Source organism: Parus major, chromosome 1, assembly GCF_001522545.3.
Source record: "Parus major isolate Abel chromosome 1, Parus_major1.1, whole genome shotgun sequence".
In the NCBI taxonomy this organism is placed as follows: domain Eukaryota; kingdom Metazoa; phylum Chordata; class Aves; order Passeriformes; family Paridae; genus Parus; species Parus major.
The window spans coordinates 103,636,932-103,661,268 of NC_031768.1; the positions used below are offsets into that span (position 1 = coordinate 103,636,932).

Consider the following 24,337-nt stretch of genomic DNA (forward strand, 5'->3'; position numbering starts at 1 on the left):
TGGGGGTAGCACCTACCTGTCCCCACACTCCAGGCAGGCAGAGGCAGGCAGTCCTGTGTGGAGCCCTGCTGCCACTCAATTATTGATGGTGTCACCTCAGCTGCAGCTGCTATCGGAGCTCTGGTTACCAGCTCAGTGGGGCTGGCAATGGAGATGGGGCCAGGCTGGGGCTGGGAGGTAGTCCTGGGCTGCACAAGGGGGCCTGGGGCCAATGGTGTGGCTGGGGTCCCAAGACTGGTGTGTAGTACCAGCAGCTTTGGTCCTGATGCTGGAGCTGAGCTCCTGTCACTGGGCACTGAGAACTCGGGGTACTGGAAACACTGGGCATGAGAAGAATGGGGAGCCAGAAGCACTGGGAGGACTGGGAGCCAGAACCAGTGGACACTGTGGGTCCCAGGACAAGGGGGGCACTGGGAGCACTGGGGGTATGGAGGATTAGAGCACTGGGTGGTTTAGGAATGGTACTCCCCTGTTCAGTGCCCCAAAAGAGACCCTCCAAACCATGCCCATTCTCTCCTTCCCCTGCTTTCCTCTCCCCCTTCCCTCAGTGGCAGGATGGAGAGGAGAACTGGAGGCACAAAAGGCAAAGATCTCTGGTTGAGATACGAACAGTAACGCAAGAAACAGTTCTAACACTTTTCACATGTTTTTTTTCCCATTTGAAATTTTTGAAGTGTGTATATCATCTGACCCAAATAATTTTTCAAAGAAAAAGAAATGTTAAAAATCAGTAATGGTCACAAAACATAATATACAAAATTACTTGAAATAACATTGAATATATTAAGTGAAAGGAAGTTGCAAGACTTGATAGAATTGTACTTTCAGTTCCTATTTTTTGGTGGAAAATTTCTCAAGAAGCAGAGGAAGTTCCTGGTGTATGTGAGCAGGTGAGTGACAATAACAACTTCGTGGTCTACCATAAAAGAGGAAGGAAAATGAGCATGAAATTTGCTATCGAGAAAATACATGCACCACAGAATATTTGTTCCTGGAGATCTAAAAAGTTGTTATATTGCCATTGTTAAATAATGCCATTAGATAATGTAGAAAATTACTGTTACTATGTATAAACAGTACTCCACCAACTAGTTGAATGTGATCTCAAAAGTTGCAAACTTTGGTTTTTGTGCAAAAAGCTAACAGCACTCTCAAGGTCCAGCTCAAGTCAGAATAACACTGTGGAATCTAAGTGCACAGCACAGTCTACAATTCTGTGAGCATCAATGAACAGCAACAACCAGTTTAATAAACTTTCACCTGCTAAACCAGGAATATGTAATTTACTGAAGAAAGAAGTATCCTCTTCAATGTTGTGCTTCTGTTTAAAAACAAACAAAGGAAAAAGCATCAATGATGCTTGAAAGAACAATGTTCTTGTTGGATTTTTTGTTTTCTTCTCTATTAAACATATAGTTTCAGAAGATATTTAATTCTGAGCTATCAAAAGGCCTATACCTACACAACCTGTTTGTTTTGTTGTTTTTTTTTTCCTGTCACCTTCTCCCACCAATAAACTCCAACACAAGGTTTGAAGAAGGAGAGAGATCTACAGCCTCATAAATGAATAGAACAACTTAACTGGCTTCATTAAATCTTTGTCAGTTAAAATCCTGCAGGGTTTATTTTATTTTTTTCTCTTATTTGATAGTATAGCTATTGGAAGTTATCAACAGCTAATACTTAAAGAACAGCAGAGCCCTTTCAGGACCCCCTAAGAAATAAAACACCACTAACATGCGCTATATGCACATAAAGGTGTACGAGGCTTGTGCACTGCTGCCAGTTTCATAAGGCATTGGAGATAAGAACAAGAGAGGCAAACAAACACGCACTCTCCCGCAGTGCCCGAGGAATGTGTGTGTATCCACGCCCAGGAGGGACTGCAGCACACCCAAGGAGTAAAGTCTGTCCCTCGGTCACTCCTTCTTGTATTAATCCCGGCCCAAGGACGCAGTTGCAGCCTTTTCCAGCAGGTGCCGTGAAACACCCACCGACACAACCGGCGCTCCTCTGCAGTTTTCCACAATAATTTTTGTTGTGCTTTCAGTAAAATGACGAATGGTTACACGATAATGCGACATATGACTGCAAACAGGCGATAAAGATGTCTGTCCCCCTTCCCTGGCAAACACACCCGCTCCTGCACCTACGCGCCCTCACAGCACGGCGCGCTTGGCTGTGGAGGGACACCCATGGTCGTGCTCGTTCTCTGCTTAAACCCTGCTCCTGTCTGCGGCCTGAAATAATTCCCTCCTTATCCATGCAAAGGATATATCCCAGGCCACATCAGCTGTGCTTTCAGAGGAAAGACTACCTGGCATCCAACCCGGAGTGCCGGCGGGTTTCAGGGGCCAGGGGAGGAAGAGGGCACCGTTCGGGGTCCCGCAGCCGCCCGGAGCTCCACCGAGAGTCCCCCTCCCTCCTTCTCCCTTCTCCCCGGCCCCGTCACCTCTGGGCCGGGTCCCAGCAGTTCATGGCGTCCCCGCCACGGCCCTCGGAGGCGGCCGTGGCTCCGGCAGCGCCCGCCGGGGGAGGGAAGGGGGAGGGCGGTGTTGCCGCCTCAGCCTCGCCGGGCCGCTCCTGCCGGGCCCCGCTGCTCGCCAGCCCCAGCACCTCGTGAGGGAACCGGGGACAGGAGGCGAGGGAACGGCCCGAGGCTGAGCCAGGAGAGGTTTAGGCTGGATATCAGGCAAAGGTTCTTCCCGCAGGGGCTGTTTGAGCACTGGAACAGGCTCACAGGGAAGTGGGCACAGCGCTAAGGCTGACTGACTTCAAGAAGTGTTTGGACAGTGCTGTCAGGCACAGGGTGTGACTCTAAGGGATGGTCCTGTGCAAAACAAGGAGTTGGACTCTATCATCCTCTTTCAATTCAGTGTAATCTGATTCTGTGGTGTTGTAGCTATTGTATGCATAACACATCTTAAAAATAGTATCAGTCTTGAACATTCCTTTTTTGACGCAGTTCAAAGATATGAAAATTTCTCTCACATAAAAACAGAACCCCTCCCAAAAAAACCCAAAACCAACAAAAAACCTGCAACAAACAAACAAAACTCCTACACCCCCTCCAAAACAAACAAACAAACAAACCAAAATACCAAAACCACCACCAACAACAAATTAATCCAGTTATCCAGTATTAACATGGCTTTTTCTTGGTTTCCTGTGGTCCTGGCCACACTCTCTTTGTCTCCTATTGTTATTTTTGGTACTCTGTGTGTCATTGTCACAACTCTGCCATTTTATCATCCCTTCAGAGGGCCTTTCTTGCACCTGGTATCCTTCACATTCACTTGAATGTGGCAGGGCCAGTTCAGGAGTGCTCTGTACAATCTTAACATTTGCATCTTGGTTCTGGTAAAGACAAAACTATAAATTTGAAGGCACTGGTGGAGGCATCTCCTGGTAAGGAATTCGTTGACCTGATGGACTCTTTACTGTATGTTGTTGTGCTAAAAAATGGTACTTGCAGAGAAATAGAAACTTGAGTTGTTAACACTGTGAAAGTTCTGAAGAGTTTAATTTTGCATACATAATGGCTTAAAAAATTAAAAGACTGACAAGCTATAAAATAACACTGAAATTTTGAAAATAAAGCTGATCTACCTTATTCTAACATCTAGTATAGTTAGGAAAAGAAACAGAAAAGAATGACGTGAAGGGGATACACGGTCTGTGGGTGTGCTGGAGGAGGCAGGGAGGGGGACAGAGCAAAGAGTGGCACAGTGGGCACAGGTCCAGCTGTGGCCAATGCCATGGTGGTTGCATGACACTTCAATGTTTTAAGGCATTTAATTCAGTTTTTCTTTCCTGGGTTTCCCCTGCTGACAGGAGGAGAAGGTTGATGATGGCAAGCTTTGCAGTGGAACCATGCATGGTACAGGAACAAGGCCCTGGGAAGAACTGTGTGTGCCATAGAGTATTTCCTTCTCCTCTGAGTAAAACTGCAAATGAGCAGTGAATAACTTCTGGGAAACTACATAGTTATGTGAAAATCGAGCTAAGAAACTGCACTCATCACTAAGAAATGCTTCCCTCATCAGCATGGTAAAGCATGGTGATAGTTACTGAAAAAATACACATAAACAATATTGGATGTTCACTTCTCAAAAAAAAAAAACCAACAAACTACTGGAGTATGATTGCCATCTTTAAAGCTGGAGTTACACCTGCCTTATAACGCACAGCTGCCTGGTTGCTACAAACAGGTTTTAATTGTGTACACATATTCAGCATTCCAAGTATACTTTAAAGTGTTATTTTACAAAGGAGTGCATTTTCAGAAGTCATCCTGATGACAGCAATGTGAAAAATAATCATTAAAGAATTTATTTTCTGAAGCATAAATAGTGTGCATTGCTTCAGTGCCCATATTTTCTAATGGAGGATTAGTTACCAACTTGTCAAGCCTATTTAGGAAAGGATTATCAATTTACAGGAATTGCAAATATCAGTGTAGAAGATAGTAAGTCTTAAATTTCTTCCAACAAGTCACAGTTTTTTTGTTGGCAATCTTTAGACAGCTTATTTTCATAGTTAAACATACTGCATTGCAAAAGCCTGGTGGGATTTCCTTTTGCCTGGAAGGGAGCAGTGCTCTTAAGCTTAGCGGTTAGAGAAGAATTTTTCTGTAGATGTGACTTGAGCTGTAAGAGAAATGAGAGTTCTGAGAATTGGATTTCCCAACACAGGATCCCTGGGGGCAGAGAGGGGATTAGAAGGGGAAATACTATTTGCATGTGACCACAGTCCAGCATATCAAGGCTTGTGTAAGAATTTGATCTTAATCTTGAAAAACCACACTGCAATGTTTTTAGATGCTATTTTATCAAAAACTTCTGGGGATAAATTTAATTGTAATAGTGCCATTCTTTTATTGATAAACCATAGCAATCTTGTACTGTAGTACAATTAAATTTTTATATATTTTTTTCAGCTTGAATACTTAGCCAGTGTTGAGAGTTTTTTAGTAGCTGGTAGTCTGTGGGGTCCCCTAAAATTATTGGGGTTTATTCAGCAGGTGGTTTATTCTCTGACAGTCCTGAGAATTGTGGGGGACAAAGTCCTGAAGAGGCAGTGCCAGCATCTTCCATTGGTTTACATAAGGCACTTTTGAAGCAGATAACTCTGAGTTTCAATGTGAGGAGGGAGTGCATCCTTGTTTGAAAAGCTTGAGGGATAATGAGTGGGCATAACAACAATGTAGCAAAGTGGGATGGGAAATAGCTGAATTTTGACGTTTGTGAGAGTGTACCTGAAACTCTGAGCCACCATGAAGCATTTATCTGGCAGAGAGCTGTCAGCAGAACCTACAGTATGACCAGTAAGAGGAGTTGGAATTTCTGAATTTCTCAGAAGCACAAGTGCTGCTGTTGTTGAACACAGTTCCCATGTCACATGACAGAGACGTGAGTTCACCCCAGTTCAACATCCTGATTAATACCACAAAACTTTCTGGGCATTGATTTGGTATGGGAGTCCTTTCCCAACACTAGTTTCAGAGGGCTTTGAAACTATCTCATGGGGGTTATATCAACATTACTGTGAGCTGGAGTTGTTTCAGTTTTCAGTTCAAGAGAAACTTAAAATGTCCACTCTTTTCCCTGTTTCTATGTAAAAGAACAAATGTTAGCAGTTTATTCACAGCTAGTGGTATTAGGTACATTTAAAAGACCATATCTAAGATATTTTTCTAAGATCAGGTGATTGGCTCTTGGATAAGCCCAGTAAATGTTTTACTGGGGCTGCTCTTTGGTTTTAGTGGTGTTGATCTCTCCTTGCTTTAACTTGTAACTGAATGGGTACTGTATACAAAAGTGCATGCTGAGGCTCCCTGACTGGAGATTTCTTGGGTGCACTGAGTAATAACAATAATTTAGATTAAAAATAGGGAGAGGGAAGAGCCAGGCTGACACTGCCATTGTTTGTTCTAAGCAATACATGATGTCAGTAAAGCTTTGGCTTTATAATAGTAGTTGGGCAAAGTGTTAAAGATTTGAGATAACAGAGAAGTGCAAAGGAATTCAAGAGCTGCCATGGTGAACTTTGCTCCAAACAAAGTGACATATTTGAGAAATGGAAGCAAAAATTAATTAAAAGTCATTTGTTGAGCTGAGTTGATTTTCATACCAGCAGATATATAGCATCTTTTTCTCCTTGTCACTGCATTCAAAGTGAAAAAGACACCTTTGATGACACCTCCTAAAGGCTGTCTGCTGCAAAAACTTGTGCAGCATAGCTTTGATGTGCTGCTCAGATTCAGAAAGCTGAAGACACTGATCACTCAAAATTAAGTCATGAAACATGTAAACACTCACCCCCTTAACTGTAGTGGATGGAAACAAAGGAAACCTAGACTTTATGTTTAGAAGCACTGTAAAGGACACACTATGCAAAAAACATTCCTACACTTCATTTGCATCATATTTGAATGGTTATGGTATGGTTTTCTTTCTCTTGCACTGGAAATAATTGGGACACAGATACAGGCAAACTGAGCAACCATGCTTCACACATGAATAATGCAGTGTTTATCTGCCTCTTTGCCTCACCAAAAACTTAAAACCTGTAGTCTGCACTCCTGTATTTACCCAGTGAAGTGATTTGTAAATAAATGAACTTCATAAAAATAAATATTTATTCATTTGTTTTTCAGCTGGAATACAGAGGGAATGAAGCTAAAAAACACACACAAGCAAATCAGTATCTGGGTGAGGTTTGTGGGACTCTAAGCTCCATCTCTCTGCCAGAGAGGCTTTTGCAGACCCTCTCAGAATTTAGATTAGAGAATGAATCTTTGGAAAAGCTCAGATGATAGTTTTACAGGAAAATGATCTCTGGAGATAGAGTTGTCAGAATTATTTTCAAATTCTTACAGGAAGATCCTTCTGTCAGCAGAATGACTTTTTGTTCTAAACTCCTTTTGCCCATCTCAGTGCCCCTAATTGCAGTTCAGTGAAGCACTTAAAGACCCCCACACTGTGGATCTTTAATGGGGTGCACCACTAGTTACCCCACTTCCTAAATTACACTCATGCAGGAGTTGTCAGTAATATATGACATCACTTGCTTACATGTAAATCTGCTGAAAGAGAGCGAGAGAAATAGATTAAAAACCAGTCCCAACCCTCAAAGCCCAGAAACCACCCTATCTACTGAAGTCACTCAATAGGAGGAGTCATAAATTGCAGAAGATTGACTACAGCTTTACTTTCTGCTTCCTACTCACTCACTTCATTGGTGTCATTCAGTTGTGTTAGACATCTAGCATAAGGAAACACTCAATTTGCCACTTTTCTGTGGATATTACACATCACTTTTTCTCCTCTTCCACATGCTGAAATTGTGTTTCTTCATCTGTTTGATATACTGGGTGAAATCAGGTAAGAACCATCAGCTTACTCGTGATGTAGAATCTTGGCTTTAATCAAACATTTAAAAAATGAATATTCCATCATTTAAATTGGCTGAAAGGTTAAGATAAAATCTTATGAATTATGCCTAATTGAGCAGATGATTAGTAAAAAAAAGTTCAGTAACTTTGAAACTGAGACATAAGTTTTCATTTTAAAGTAAATAGAACCTAGCCTGATACTTTATCTCTGGCTGTACTTTGCCCAGAGACCTGCTCAGGTATGTGCACTTTGTACAAAGTAGACGTAATCATGAAATAATCTTAATATACTCATGCGAGTTCATTGGTTGTTGCTGATTTGATAGGTGCTTAGATTTTCAAGTTATGTGTTACATTTTAAATAATAAAATTTAGTTACAAAAAAAGACTGTTCACTTAAGATCTTCCCCTTTTCAACCACCCAAGAAAATTATAATGCTTACAAACGTGCACAAGAAAGTTAAAATTATACATTAACTTGATTAAACTGTGTGTGTAACAGCTCAATGCCTACATGTATGTTTTGATTGTACAGAAAAGAGTCAGTATTCCAACAAGAGTGCACAAAGGGCAGCTGGTTATTGCTTCCAGTATTCAATGAGAAACAGGAGTTTGAAAAACTTCCCCCAGTGACGCCTTGCTAAACAATTCAAAGTATTAAATCTATAAACCTGTTTGTAGAACTGATCTAATTCCACAGTAAAAGCATCATCATTTCAGTTTTATTCTCTATTTACTTTTGAAAGAATAACTTCTGTCATTTCACAGCCAAGAGTAAACAAGTTGCTTCCCTTTGTCATTTGCCAGCTAGTAAATAGGTTTGGCAGTGAAAATAATTTCCTTGTGATCTATTTCTCACTCCCATGGAACAGACTATGTCTGGTTAATCTCACTGTCTTTCCACTGGTTTTAGAAGTAATTTTTATTTCTACCAATCAAATTATTAAAAAAAGATCGAAATATTTAAAAGGATACAGAACAATGTCTTAGCATGAATCTTCTATATTTTAGATATGAAGGAGTGAATTTTAAAGATCAGTGATTAAGCTCGGATTTAAAGACCACATTAGGCAAAGTGAGAGTTTCATGTTGTACCTTTGAGACTGTAATGAAATGACAGGTTTTCATTTTCACTTTAGATGATGTTAGTGTACAGTGTTAGTTCACTGCAGATGAAGTTAGTGTAATGTAATTTACATTCTAGTTTTATCATCATATATAAATATATAAAAAACAAAAATCAAATGTGAAACATATTGTTAACATCTCAGAATCATGTCACATGCATGACATTTTACCAGGTTCTTGATTATTATTTTTATTAAATTCAAGTCCACTTCTGCTGAACAGTTCTCAGTTTCAAAACTCCTTGCAAAAGTCCAAACAATGAAATGAGTTGTCTTCCTGTATCACTTGTTAGTTAATAAACTGTCTAGTAATCTCAGTAGAAGTTACTTATATTCTTACATGTTCAAATGAGGAAAACAATGGTGTTTATTTTTAAATATAATTCTCTCTTTTTCTCCATGTAATAATTGTAGTTACTGTCATAACATGATGATAGGCATGAAACTTTTGTCTTTTTTTTTTTTTTTGGTTGATTTGCAGTGGTTTCAGGTTATTTTTAACACTGTGTAACTTCAAGCCTGCTCTTGTTTGGATTATATCCATTATTTTTGTGTGATGTCCAGCCCAGAGGTGACCTGTCTAGTCTTTGTAGATACATATTTGGCATTAGAAGTGATTGGTCTAGTTCCCTAAATTATGAAGTATTGTCTTTAGTGCCTTTACTGAACCTTTACTGCACCTTGACTGCCATAATTCACATCATTTAGCTTTGCTTAACCTGACCTGTAATATTAAACACATATTTCAGACACCTTGTAAGCCACCCACACTTTCTTTTTGCAGCTTTAAGAAGGGGTGCAGGCTTGCTGTCCATCTTAGATGTGATGGATTTGGTTCTGCCTGTGAGCTGTTCTCTGGGAAAAAGAGAAGGGCTGGAATTCTTTCTCTTATGACTCGAAAAATCTGAGAAATTCAGGTTATTTTTTTATATTATTTTTAAGGAACTAAGAAGACACTCTTTCTTTTGTCACTTGCTTTCTTGAAAGTGACTTGTTTTGAAAAGATTCTAATGGCAGAAGAGTTGAGACAGGTGCCATCAAGCACCAGAGAGACAGAAGTCTTGTGTAAAGTAATGTAACTAGAAGTCAATAAATGGGCCAAAAACCATGGCTAATACCACAGCAAAGGTGAAGAGGCCATACAGAGGATCTGTGACAGGTGTTGGTGTTCTGCCCAGAGTTCTGAAGTGCTTTATCCACACAATGTGACCTCAGCAGCCTAAAGATATCTTTAAAGTGTGTTGGATGTTGATAACCAGACAGGGGAGAAATTCAGTCTTTTTAGAATCTTGAAAATCTCCATCCTCTTGTTGACCAGCTTAACCTGGTACACCCTAACTGTCCAAGTACAGACAGAAATTCTAAATCTTTTTGTCTTGTGGCATTATGTACACTGACCTTAATTCTTATTTTTTCAAACTCAGAGCAAGATTCTTTGATTCTTCTGCCTTTGTTTCTTGGTAATAATGCTGTTATAGTGACCCAAAGCCAGGAAGGGGTTCTAGACCATTCCTGTTGTAAATAGGCAGCTATTTCCTATTTCTAGATCAAATAAATAAGGTCTAAGGATTGGCAGCACAACCACTCTGGCCCAAAGAGGAAGAAACAACCACAACAGCCTTCCTGTTTATACAGAACACATTTGTTCTGAAAAATTCTAAGAACCTGCTTTGATAGTGAAGTAAAGGCTCTTATCAACACTGACTACTAATTAGTACTTATAAGGAGAAAATACACTGTTCAGGAAAAAATAGAATAATTTCACATTTGAAGGGTTTGAAGGAGCACAGTGGTATCTGCAGAGTCTGAGGTTAAACTGTGGTTCCTTGCTCAGTGCATGTTTTGACACCTCTTTCTAAAGGTCAGAAGTAAAGAAAATGGAAGTTCTCCACTTTCAGCAGAAAGAGATATGGAGAGAAAAGTGAGGAGGTGGCATTTCATGTATTTCAGGTAGCCAAACTCATCAAATGTTTGTCTTAACACTTTCATCTTTTTCAGATGAGGAACAAAAATGTCCCGAATTTACAGACCTTAACATAGGCAATGCTTTGTCTGGAACAGAACTCCATGTTCAGCTACTTCTATACACAAGGGAAAATCCAGATTGTTCTGAGAGACTCATTGAACACAATGTTACTACATCAGAATACCTGAATACAACCAAGAAAATTGTCTTTGTTATCCATGGCTTCAGGCCAACTGGATCTCCTCCGGCGTGGCTGGGCGACATGAAGAAGCTTTTACTGTCTTCAGAGGATATTAATCTCATTATAGTTGATTGGAATCGTGGTGCTACCACTGTGAATTACATAACTGCTGTGGAAAACTGCAGAAAAGTTGCAGAAATACTGAAGAGTTATGTTGACCAGATGCTGGTAAGGTAGAGCGTTGCATTTGTTCTGAGTAAGTGTAAAGAGAGTGGTTTGAGTGGGAATGGATATTTAAAATATATCTATTGAGAAGTCCATTGAAAAATATCAAATCACATTTTTTTATAGAGGTATTACTAACTTTACATGCAGTTATTATTGCATATATTTAACTTCACCTGAGTTCTTATTTCCCTTTCACTGAAATGTGCCTGAAAGTGCATCTGATTTCTTGAACCAGATGGAAGTTTTAGGTCTTCTGGAAAGAGTGAATTCAGCAGTGGGGAAGTGCAGGGAGAGATGTTCAAAGAATATGCAGTGTAAACATTTTACAAAGGCATTGCACTACTCTTTTTTTTTACTATTAATCTACTATAAATAAAGGTTTTAAATTAGAAATAAACCACTGGGAGAAATATAAATATTAATTCCAAAATGGTATAAACTTCTTGTCTCTAGAGGCAGTTGCTGAAACCATAATTGATGCCAGTGGTCTTAACTAGGCTTTAGATTTATTGCTTGATCAAATGAACAAGACATGTCATGATATTAAATATGCCATTGTCTGATTTGTCACTTGAATTTTCATCTTTTCTCACTGCTTATTTCTCAGCCATTCTCAGAAATGTTGAATGCTATTTAGTAAAAAAAAAAAATCATGTGGAATTTGAGAAAAACATTCAACATTTTGAGAAAGGCTGAGGTGAAAGGAGAGAAAGCCTATCAGAAAGCCTGTCCTCTGGAACTAGATACAGTGATAGCAATTTGCAATTGTGCCAGTAGATTTATTGTTATGGAATAAAAAATATTAAATAGGACAATAAGAAAAGTCTCCAAGTTAATTGCTATTTACAGATCTGCCTGGCAAACAGTGATAGTGTATGTGAGTCCTGAAAGCGGTGGGAGGAGGGTTTGTAGGGTCCCATGGCTATTGCTTCCACACTTACAAGCTGTTGTGAGGCCCTTGTTAATTCATTTTGAGACATATTAATATTTCAGATCCTGTGTGTCACTCCATCATTTTGCAGGGATTCCAACTAGGTCAGCTGATGCTGTTTTAGAGCCCTTCAGTAGGCTTTTATTTGGATTTTTTGAATAATGCCTGCTTTGTAGAACAGACATTTTAAGGTGTGCATTTGACATTATTATTCAGCAGTTGTGTGATGTAAGTATTTGTTAATGGTATTATGTTTTGAATTTATTTTATTGGAAGGATAAAGCAGGGCAAGATTTTTTTTTCCTCATTCATACTATTGGTTCAACTTTATTGTGTCTGATAAATGTCTTCCTGTTCCCTTCCCTGCTCCCCTTCTAACTAATGTCACATTTCAGGAGAAATCCTTTTTACATTTTTCTAGGTAAAGAATTTCATAATTTCTACACTTTAACTAATATAGAATTGCAAACTGAAAGGAACTTCCTAATAGCCTTTTTTTCTTTAGAGCTATAAAGTTAGAAATATAATTTGAAGTAGTGACAAAAAAAGTGAAAACTAAATCAGCCTACTGATTTTTGTTCTGTTAATTCTGTGTGTGATTGGCTTTTTTTGTGTTTTCCCCCAACAGGTGGGTGGAGCTTCTCTCGACTCTATACATATGATTGGAGTTAGTCTTGGTGCTCATGTAGCTGGTTTTGTTGGCCAGAAGTATAATGGCAAACTTGGCAGAATCACAGGTAAGGCTTTGATCCCAGTGCACATATTCTATTGTACCTTGTATTGTTGTCAGAGCACTGAGATATCAACAAATGAGAGCTGAATATTTAATGGTACACATGAGGAAAAATATAACCCTGACAGCAGTTCAGGAAATTGGGCAAGTCTGCCTTCAGGACATAAAGTATAGATTGCATTTCCCAACCTGGTTGCTCTAGTCTCTCAAATAAAAATTGAATGCGATATCTAAATGCCACTTAAATTAAATGATATGCTACCTGAGTGTCTGACTAATTGTGCTCTGGAGGTGAGTTATATTGTGCATTTTGGTTTTATGAAGTGTATAATAGGTACAGTATTTGCTGGGGAAAAGGACAAAACAAATTTTCCTGATTTGATCACCATTGCTGTTGGCTTATATTCATCTGAATAAATGGGAGATGGACACATCTAATTATGGAAAGAGAGAAATTCACAGATATGGGTTGATCAGTCTTGTGGTAGGAATCTTTGTTTTTCTTAGCAAATTGAAGAGAAAAAATATGCTTTTTAAAAATTTTTATACCAAGAAAATGAAGAATCATTGCTGAATAATACTCAGATGTTGGTCTTTTATATATCTGTAGAAGAAGCCCAGGGTTTATGATGCAAATGTTGTTTTTATTCAGGTCTGGATCCAGCAGGCCCTTCATTCACTCGAGAACCACCAGAGCGCAGACTGGATCCTACTGATGCACAGTTTGTGGATGTAATCCATTCAGATATTGATGGTAATTACATAGCCTTGGTTTGCTTATTTCAGCTTGAGGAAAGGCAGGAAAGCAGAAGAGAAGGGATAAGCTGTTTCAGTAAGATCCAAATAGTACTGCAGGAGAATATTGTGTGTTACCACGAATGTTCTTCTGCTGTGTGGGTGTGTATGAACACAGGTTGTAAGCACATGGTTATCACCAATTAATCCCTTCTGACAGTCAGAGACAGTCAGGCTCTGCTGCATCAACTTAGTACACCACAGAGACACTGCTTAAAATACTCAACCATGTCACTGTAAGGCTAAAAAGAAGAACATTATAAATTCTCCTTCATCTATGCTTTAATCTTTCTTTTCATTTTCTCCTCACAACCGTAAGTAAACCTTTAATACCACAGTTGTCTCATTATTTGTGTAGCTTCATATCAGTTTTTTTAATAATATTAAAATTTAAGCATTTTCCTTTACAAATTTATATGTGAGGCTGTAAAATACCAATTTTTGTAATGTTCCCATAATGGGAATAAAGATAATGTGTGGAAAAAGGAAGGTATGTCAGATTGAATTAACTCTTACTCATGGAATTTTGCTTATTTTTATAGGACAGATATAGATTTTTATATTTTGATTTACTGCTAATGTTAGTGTATTTCAGAATCCAATGTCCTGCAAAAAGTGGAAAATTTTACTCTAATGAAAATTGCATGGGGAAAGAATTTTGATTGCTGGAGAGAGCATGAAGTTAATACATTATTTTATGTAAATAATATCTCAGTTACGGCTGTTTCTGTTCTTTCCCTTTTGCAGCAGTAGGAACCTTATACAATTTTATATACATTTTTATACAGCATTTTACATATATATAATTTTCTTAAAGAGAAAAAACCCCTTGACTTTTTTCATAGTATGACTGATTTACAGTACAAAAAGAATGGTATAATTGCAAAAATTTTCTTTAAGACCTCCATGATTTTTGGAGTGATAAATAATTGCCATCCTGATTCTGTTTATGCTTTTTTTTCATTCATGATGTTTTTACTTTAGTACTAGGTTTCAAGAAGCCTTTAGGAACTATTGATTTCTATCCAAATGGAGGAATGGATCAGCCTGGTTGTCCAAAAACATTTTTCAGTGGTAAGTAAAAATTTGTTTATTTAATGGGAAGAAAAGTTTGAGGTCAAATTAATAAAGGTTAAATCAAATCAAACGTACATTGCACTTAGTCAGTGATATGGGACCTGAGACTGCATTCTTTCATTTCCATCCCTATGCAGCAAAATAATCTTGCTATAACATACATATCCCATCATATCATTAATACTGGCATGGTGTAATTATGTTATTGTATCATATATACAACCTGAATATAGTGATCATTATTTTTCCATGGTTTTATGGTCCAGGCACGGGGGACCCCATTTGTGTCCCAGTGGTTTTGGCAGGATCCCTTGCCTAGGACATGGAAAGCAAGGCTTCCACATCTCCACTGAGTTTTAGGTTCCTCCTGGCTGGCAATGATGAACGAGGTTTTGGTGTTGGATAAGTCTTTTAAGCTCTAGGATGAAAATAGTTTTATGAAATGATACTTTGATGCAGAATTTTGCTTATTTCAACTTGCATGAGTGTTAGGCAATGTTGCTGCAATTATTCTTGTTTACTCTTTTGGATATGCTTGTTTCTGTCAGTGTTTCCCATTACTAATCTGAACAGTACTGCTGCCAGTTAGAGCTGCTGCAAAGGCATAAAGCTTCCACCTGTGTGTCTGTGAATATGGGAGGATCCCTTAAGCCAGCACCAGCTTCTCTACAGTTCCCAAAGTTTGCTTTGTCAGGAAAGGAAGGAATTTATTTTCCTAGCAAACTAGACAGAAGAATCTCTGAAATGTTCCTCACTGAAATTTTTTTGGGCAAAACTGTCTCTCAGAGAATGGTAAAGCACTGGCACTGGTTTCATGGAGAAGTTTTGGATGTACCGCAGGATGAACCCTGTGAGTGTTCAAGGCCAGGTTGGATGTAGCTCTGAGCAACCTGGTCTAGTGGAAGATGTCCCTGCCCAAGGCAGAGGGGTCGGAACAAGATGATATTTAAGGTCCCTTCCAACCCAAACCATTCTATGATTCTACTTACATAACATCTTTTATTCATTAATAAAAATTATTAAATATTCTTTTTATATTTTTTTCTTCCCTGAAGGATTTCAGTATTTTAAATGTGACCATCAGAGATCTGTCTTCCTTTTCTTATCATCTTTGAAAAACAAGTGCAATATAATAACATATCCTTGTGACTCTTATTTGGATTACAAGAGAGGAAAATGTGTTGATTGTGATGCTTTCCAGCCAATGTCCTGCCCAGTATTGGGTAAGTCTTACCATATCTGTTCTGGGCTGGGTGAGATTTCCAGGGATGTTAAAGTAGTTTGAAGTTAACGGGTTTGTCTGCTTTATAGTTATCTCTGTTAGGCACAGGTGCTGAATGTTCCTACTCTTTGGTTTTTATGCTTTCCAGTCTGGAATGGATTATTTCCCCTTTTTAGAGAGAAACTTCTTGAGCTTAGTTTATCACTTCAGGCTTTAAGAGTGTCTTATGAGCCTTAGAGGACCTGTGGTTTTTATTTAAGAGTAATAATATTTAAAGCAACTTTATGGTTTCTTTCACTCTTCCTTTGGAATCAAGCTTTTATTTGGAGGGGATTTGAATTGTTTTGGGGGCTTGTTGCTTTTAGAGAGCATCTGGATGTGGTTTGAAAAGAGCTACAATAGTTTGAGCATTTCCTAGTTGGCAGGGTTTTCTTAAAAGTGGAATTTTAAAAATACGTAATTAGAAGTTAACTTTCAATTTGCATCTTGTCCTTTTTTGCACCCTTATGCTGGGATGTGCATGCTATATTAGTTTGATCCAGGTAGTAGAAAAAGTGTAGATAGATCTGTGTGTTATTTTAGAAAAAAAAAACCAACCATAATGAGCTTTTATAGTAGGACAGAAAGACTCCAGGGCTTCCCCAGCATGGTTATTAGCCATGCCTGATGCACTAGGACAGAATGCCCAAGGTAGAGGTGGAGAAATATTTCCCCAGTCAGCTGCTGAGTCTGGGAACTGAGTGGAGAAGCAGCATCCTTCTGCTGCAGCCTTTCCTGCTTCCTGCTTTGCAGTGGCAGCTCTGCAGCCTGGAATTAGCCCTCCTTTTCCAGTCTAGGTAGAGATTGACAGGGAGAGAACAGGATCATCCATTCTAGAAACAAGGACTGTTATCAAGCCCCAAAGACAATATCATGGAATTGTATTAATTGCTTTCTACATTAAATCCATGAGCTGAGGGGGTTTGCTGAGTGTCCTATATTTTATTAAACAATATCTACAAATAGGCTAAAGAATTTAAAAATACTTAATTATTCAAAAGAAAGAAAGGAAAACAATTCTGTAAGTGCTCTCTGCAAATATGTGGGCTGTATTTTTGGGTTTGTTTTTATTACCTATGCAGGATTTTGTGAGCACTACTTTTTGGAGCTAGTATCTAGACTAAAGAGGTAACTATTACATTATGGCAATTTTAGTGATACCAATATATTAGAGGAATTTAATACTTTCATACTACAGTCTGTTCTACTCAGGGGATTCCTTCCTTTTTCTAGTCAGTTTTCTTTCTCAAAGAATATTTAAGAAAATTAAAGCCAAATTTGTCACTGTGTAAAATTCTTTTGTGTAAACATATGTGTATCACAATTCTGCTAAATGTCTGAAATGAAATATTTAAACTTTGGGTTTCAGGTTATCATGCTGATAGGTGGAAAAAACTGCTGATACCATATAGCTCACCAACAGAAGCTTACTTTGATACCTCAGACCAAGACCCATTCTGCAGTGAGTGACTAAATACATACATAAAACCTGTTTACAAAAATTTATGACTCTTATTTTTTAGCTGATCTGGAGTGAAAAGATGTTAAAAGTAGCAAGTTAGTGTTAGCCACTGTGTAAAATGATGTAAAAACATGAACTAAGGGTCAGTCCACAGACTGGAGGAAGAAGAAGAATGATGGTGGCAGAAGAAAAAGTAATACTGTGTGAACTGGGAAAGAAATGTAACTTTAAGAGTAATGGGATGGATTGCCAAGAGGAAGAAGGAGGCCAGAAAAGAGAATCAGGTGGGAGGGCAAAAGCTGGATTGATGAACCTGCTTAGATGGGTTGATGCTGCCATTTGCAGAGAGCAGGAAAGGGAAGCGAGGCTGCCCTGGGTGGGGGACAAAAAAGACTTCTGTGTTCCACCCCAGGAGGAGATCACCCTACAGTCAACTAAAGCTACTCCCCATCTCCCCAGGAGTAAAACAGTGAAGAGAAAACTCCTCTGACTGCTTCAGAGTTATAGTCTGTGGCAATGAGCTCTCATGGCGTGGGCTTCAGCTGCAACAGTTGAGATATCTTCCTACCCATGTAGGTCCATCCTAGATTCTCATCCAGTTTCTGTTTGTATTAAAAGACTTTAGGACCCTGAACAAGTGCAACACACACTTCTAATTAGTTAAGGTTCTTTCATTTAGGGTATGGGGGTAAGCTTGTGGGGAATTCATGTGAAATTAGGTTTTCCCAGTCTTGTCCATCATCTTGGCAAGTTTTGTGACCAGGGACACATGGTCCTAGTCATGTTTTCTGACATCATTGTATCTTCCAAAGGATTGAGGAGAGGTGAATGAAGTGATGGATTTGGCATAATTTTTTTTACATAAAATTTATATAAAATAACTCCTCAGTGTCTTTCAGCTCAACCCAAACCTTTTACTACTGTTCTCCCCTACCCCTTTCTGGTGGTGGTAGAAGGGATAAAAGAGGGAGAGAAATATTGTCCAAGACAGCAGCAGGCACATGGAGAAGAATAAGAAATATTGTAATGACAGTATAAATTTAAAGGAAAATATGTAAAATCATGAAGAAAAAAAGCATGCAAAGTTAGGAAGCAAAACAAATCAGTTGGAAAAAAAGTGTATTTATTAAATAAGCCTTAATTATTAGATAGTTGGAAAGCTGAGGAAACAGAAATGAACAAGAGGTCTTAAAAAGAAGGGAAATTTGGAACTTGAACAAGACAAAGCCTCATATGAGGCCTGGTCTTTTAGGAGAGAATAAGCAACGTGTAAAAAATAAAGGAAGCTTTATTTGGTGTTCTAACTGGAAGCAATAAAGGTGTGTGGTTCCAATAGAGGTAATGGCTACAGAAGGCCAGGTCAGGGTTTCTGAGGGCACGAGGCAGGTCAGCAGCAGGTCAGCTTTTTATTCTCCTTTGAACTGGTAACAGAAAAGTAGAATCACCATTCCCACCATCTACCAGTGAATACATTTAACAGGGTGTAATGCCAACTGTTTTCTGTTGAGGTCATTCTTTGACTCTCATGATTTCCCATTTCTTCCTGCAGTGTATAACTACTTACTGGACATTACTACCTGGAACAAAAGCATTAGGAGAGGTTTCATTAAAGTTAAAATAATAGACTATGCTGGAAACACAGTAGAGTCACAGATGAATAGGTACGTTGTTCTTTCTCTTTAAATCTTTCTTTTTCACTTTATAGGACTAATTTTATGAGTTTTCTAAACCTTTTAACTTGTTAACTTGTAAGTTGAAAAAGTATCCTGAGTTTGTTAAGGCTTGGCCATGGCACCATTTCCTGGATGTGGCTCGGTGTTGGGGGCAATGCTCTCACACTGAAATAATGCTTTCCCAGGTCCGTGCTTGGAATTGATTTCAATCCTGTTCTATCTGTCCTTCTTCTGAATGCTCAAACTTGATACATCTCACAAGATTTCCCAGTTCAATAATAATGCTTAGCAATAATGAATATTGTTCAGCTAACAAAAGTCTGACTAAATATTTTTCTTCAGTGAAGCGTCAACATTTCAGCAATATAAAAGAGTCAAAATACTGATTGGATTTCACCGAGACATTGAAAAAATTGCAAAAATTTCCTTGACCTTTTCTACAAAGACTTTAATAGGCCCAAAACACAAACTTAGGATTCTTCAGATGAAGCTGAAATCTCTCAATAATCCAAAAAGGTGAGTGTTTTTCATGTATCACTGGGTATCAACTAAGGTGCTCAGGATGTTTTCTCAATAACCTGTATTTCCATGCATTAATTTTTTTTTAAATTGCATATTCCTATGTGTATGAATATTTTTCTCATTCTCCTGATGATCAAATTTGTCATGTGGAAGAGCTGCTGTGTACATTAACATTTTGATCATCAGATCCAAGAAAGTCAGAATTTAAAATAAAAAACCTAAAAAATGCTTATCAAATAAGTAATATCAAATGAGTAATGAGTGAGAATAATGTTACAATACTTAATAAGTCTTAAGTCAGTATATTTTATTAACTTGAGATGTAACATTTGAGGGTTTCTTATGTGGTGTATGATAATAGCCTAGTAGGAATTGGGTGTGACACTTTGCAAAAATTATGAAACTTTCTTAAATTAATCTACTATTTTAGATTTACCAAGAAAGATGAGGAGATGGATGGGAGAGACTTAGGAAGAAACATAGCACTCAGTAATCAAAAATAGTACCTCAGAATGTACATACATTTGACTTTATTAACTTATTGAAAGCCATAAGTCTCAAGCTCTCAGGTGAAAATGGCATGATTTTATTTGAAAGCATTTGGTGATGAGAGAGGGTGAAAAGTTCTAAATCATATTCCAATTTTTTCTCAGTCCAAAAGTGATAAATCAGAAGATATATTTTGTGTAAGCCTATCAGCACTTGGGACTGTCTCAGATAATGATCTAGCAAGCAAACAAGAAAGATTTTCAGTGAAGAGCCCTCGTAGGGTTTCAGTTTTCATTCCTGTTAGTCTGGCTCTTGTTAGTTTAAATGTAAGATGCCCTGGATATGCTTTAATATAGGATCCACTAAAGTCCTTCATGTGGAGCCTCATCAGATTGCAGCTGTAGAGGCACTTTAGATACTTCTAGAGAACAGTGAAAAATACTGTATTGAATCAGCATGTGAAGGCAATTTAAATGCAGATGTTACAGCACTATTGGTTGGTATAATTACCTAATTGCCCATTGGAATTATAACTACCTATATTTACCTTATTTTTCATATAATTACAACAATTACTTGAATACAGGACGATCAACTAGAAACTACATTAAAAATATTTCAATTATTCACAACAAAGTAGTAGATGAAAACCAGGGGACAGATGCAGGGATAAAAGACAATAGGAGTCTCAGTCTCCCCAGGTCTGGGTTAATGACAAACTGGGAGAGTTTGGGGAGTATCACAATCAATTATCTGCTGGGCTGGTCCACTATTCACACAGATGGTGTGTGAATATGGGACTGCTGAAAGGTACACATAATTTTCATACTCTTCTTCTGATCCCTGAGATAAATCATTTCTGCTCACCCATTAGACAGAAAGCTTTGCTAACTTGTGCATGTCCAGGTGCCAGTTATCCCAAAAAGCTTATGAACCTGTCAGTGAATTCAAACTCAGTTAAAGGGGAAGGTGAAGATACTTAGCCCAGATGCCTCTGGGTTTTTTTGACCAGAACAAGAACAGACACAATATAAAGAAGGCCTTGCAAATACCTCTTCTTAACAAGTGTGGCATGCTTTTTTAGTATCCATGTTTTTTAGTAGACAGCAGAAAAGCCATTTATGTTGAGGGAAACCTCACCTAACAAAAATATTTTTTGTGTTTTGCTCCTTATTGGTGAACCTGCTCCCTGCTCAGGGCTACTCTCCTATGAGGCATTCCTGTTACTCAGTAATCACAAGCTGAGATGAATTTGAATTGCACTTCAAATGAGATAAAATATGTTGGAAAACATAAGCTTTTGTTTCTAGAATTCAGAATTATGATTTGGCTAGGTATTTTGTCCCCTCTGGTTAGATATAAATAATACTGCAAAAATACTATAATAATGAAACATTAAATTCAAATCAAAATTAATTGTTGATGAAGGACTGGATGAAATTCTATGCTTTGCACTGTACAGAACACCAGAATTCATCTTGATCTTTTTAGTCATAAAATTACTCTCATTAATTTGTGGAGACCTTAAAAGTTGTCATATTCTAAAGTAAAAATTTGACTGTCCTTTTACATACAGACAGGTGGAGCCTTAACTGGTTGGAAATCACAAAAGAATGGGTAACAATGGAAATGCCTGGTCCACTTTTCTCTCCTTTTGCTCTTTCACTGTATTCTACATCCCAGGACGAGTTGAATTGAGTGGTGTAGCCACATCTATGAGTTCAGAGCAATAGAGAAGATAATTTTAAATAAGTCAAATCTCATAGCTTGTATGCTAAGGAAATGCCATTAGAGGGTGTGTCTGTCATTTTCCTGTTTAAACCAGCTCTCCACAAACATTCCAGTAGTGCATGAAGAGCAGGACTGTGACCTGCCTCTGCCCTAAAAGGCAGAGCACTTATATCAACCTCAAAAAGCACGTTTTTCACGTGTATGTGGCTCTCTTTGTGACCTCTTTATGTGTTCACATAGTATTAGTCTGCTGTGAGTTTTCTAGGTCTTTAGAAGACAAATTGCTCTCCTGCATTAAAATTTCTTACACATGCTGTCATTGCAAGTAAAAGAGAAAATATTGTGATGTGGTTCTTTATTCTCCTGAAATAAAAGCAGCGAAATTTTCCTACCTAGGGAACTCCAAAGAAATTATTCAGGTCCTGTGTTAACAGGAATTGTGTGGATTTCAGGTCATGCTGCTAAAGAGTTCATTTGAATGCAGATTAATAGCTGTAATGGATGAAATGCTGCATCTTTGTACCTCAGACCAGTGTGATACCCTTCTTTGCAACATCCAGTTTGGTTGTTTTTCAGTTTGTCAAAGCCTCTCTAGGAATGCATGAAACAGGGTATAAACTCAGACAAGGAGACACTTGTCCTGAGTGCTGTCTTTGAGAGCAGGTAAATACTGGAGGTTTAATAGTTCAAACACTGGAATATTTTTCTGTTAAAGTTACCTTTTTCTGTGGTGTTTTTTTTTCTTTTTCTGCTTTTGTAGGCCACAGCTGTGCAGATACGATTTTGTACTGATGGAGAATACTGAAATGACCTTCAAACCTATCCCTTGCTCTGAGAGAGGTCCATGAAAAGAGAGCTACAACTAACCTAATTTCTCTCAGAGCAGTGACATTTTGATGCTTCCTCAGGATAAAGACTGCAATGAGAAAGGAAATGAGATAAGCTAGATTTATTTTTCAAGAGTCTACCTGATAATATGCGTTACTTGCTCTGAGTGCCTTAGGCTGAAATTAATTGAAAAGTTCAGACATGTATGTGCTTGGAAAATTATTTGAGTAAAGTAGATGTATCATGGTGGAGAACATGCAGTGGTCTGTTCATTACTATTTGTTAGCAATGAAGCAACTACTGAATTAAATATGAATTATCTGCATAATTCTGGCACATTATTTGTCATACATATATTTAAATATTTATTATTTGTAATGGCTTTTACATGGAAACATAATGATCTGTCTACTAAGTGAATTTAATATACTGAACATGTGATCTACGGATTTAATACACAACAGTTTTTCTGTGCTGTGTTTATTGAATAAATGAATCCACATTTTCTCTTTATACAATGTCTCAGTATGAGAAGTGGAACATTAATATTTGTGAGCACATTTGTAAATTTCACAGTTTAAACCTGTTGTCTTTATGCTCATTGTACATGAATACTATTGCAGGCATTCAGATTTTTTTTTATAAATGCTATGGACAGGGTAGTGTTGTTTCAGATATAAAGTAATCTAATGTTTATTCTGAGGAGAATAACTTAGAACTGAAATAAATATATTATTTTCATTTTTTTTCTGTTTGGGCCTCTTGGAATTAGGGCTGCTGCTCGGGTTGAGACTGATTACAGCTTTCCACCTATTGGTATGTGAGCAGGAATAAATGGTACAAAAAGATTACCTCCTCCAGCTGAGAAAGAAATGCTTTCTTGTCCCAGACTGCCTTTCCTGATGGAACTGAATGGAGGACAGATGGGTGTATTTTTCTTCTGTTAGGCTGTTTTATGTGTTTTATGCTGGTTTCTCATGCAAATGCATCCTGTGCACGTTATCCATTTCCTTTCCTTCCTATGCCCCCTCTGTCCCTATGCTAGACATCAATGCTTGGTCAAACCTATGAACCAATTTCATAAATTTTATGAATTTTATGTTTTGTTGCAAGTCAAAATCTGGGTTGTAAGGAAGTTGGAATACAGTGACCTTAGGCAGGCGGGCAGGTGTGTTTTCACTGCTGGAGACAGCTCCAGAGCACTAGTCAGTCCTTGCAAAGCTCTGAACCAGGCATTGCACGTGCTTTTACTCGTTCAGACAAACCAAAAATACACTGACTTGTGGCCAGACATGCTTATGGACTGACTCTTTAAAAATAATTAATTCTAGAGAAATAGTAATTACTTTACTATAGGCAATTACCATAGCTACGGTCAAGTTCTCAGCTTTAGCATTTTACAATGTAATTCTTTGTTTCTTTCCTTTGAGGGAGTCATTAGGACATATACAGGAGAAGACATTTTTTTCTGCATATATGCTTGTGTATGAAGGGGTGGATTTTTAAAATTTCTCCTCTTTTCTGTTTTTTGAAACTGCTGTTACTCTCCTTATTTCATTCTTCATGTTTTTGTCCAGCCTTTCTCTTATCTACCCTAGCCTGACCTTAACAGGTGTCTGAGTCTCCTTTCTTTCCTCACCTTGCCTCCAAATACCTGCTACTTATATCCCTTTAAAACAAGCACAGAGACCTGAGACTAAATTTCAAATGTGTGGAACTAGAATCTTTAAATGTCTGATACAGATATTCAGGCATAGAAATATATCAGTCTGCAATACTTTCCTTAATTTTTTTCTGTTTTCCCTGTTGACACAGGAAGGCATACAGACATGACTGAGTGTTGCTCAGTGCTGTGATAAAAGAAAGATAAAATTTTATAAAGGAAATTATATTTTTACACAATTTAAACATCCCTATAAAATATGTGGGATGGGAAT

At 38.0% G+C, this 24,337-nt stretch overlaps 1 protein-coding gene and 1 long non-coding RNA gene across 3 annotated transcripts; one reads left to right on the plus strand and one right to left on the minus strand.

Moving 5' to 3' along the window:
• Window positions 1–644: 644 nt before the first annotated feature.
• LOC107204898 lies at window positions 645–2,870 on the minus strand. Of its 2 annotated transcripts, none has more exons than XR_004499674.1 (2): window positions 2,318–2,870; window positions 645–2,013 (listed from the first exon to the last, which is right to left on the minus strand). It is a non-coding gene; the product is annotated as an uncharacterized LOC107204898 (long non-coding RNA). The 2 variants fall into 2 exon arrangements; XR_001521797.2 differs by having other exon boundaries at window positions 645–2,043.
• A 4,150-nt stretch (window positions 2,871–7,020) lies between these two features.
• Window positions 7,021–23,145, plus strand: LIPI (lipase I). The gene is made up of 10 exons (XM_015624228.2): window positions 7,021–7,385; window positions 10,522–10,898; window positions 12,458–12,566; window positions 13,215–13,316; window positions 14,342–14,431; window positions 15,490–15,657; window positions 17,065–17,157; window positions 18,707–18,818; window positions 19,173–19,346; window positions 22,333–23,145. The coding sequence occupies exons 1-10, from the start codon at window positions 7,337–7,339 to the stop codon at window positions 22,418–22,420; spliced, it is 1,362 nt and encodes a 453-aa protein (XP_015479714.1). The 5' UTR covers window positions 7,021–7,336; the 3' UTR covers window positions 22,421–23,145.
• The last annotated feature ends 1,192 nt before the right edge of the window (window positions 23,146–24,337 follow it).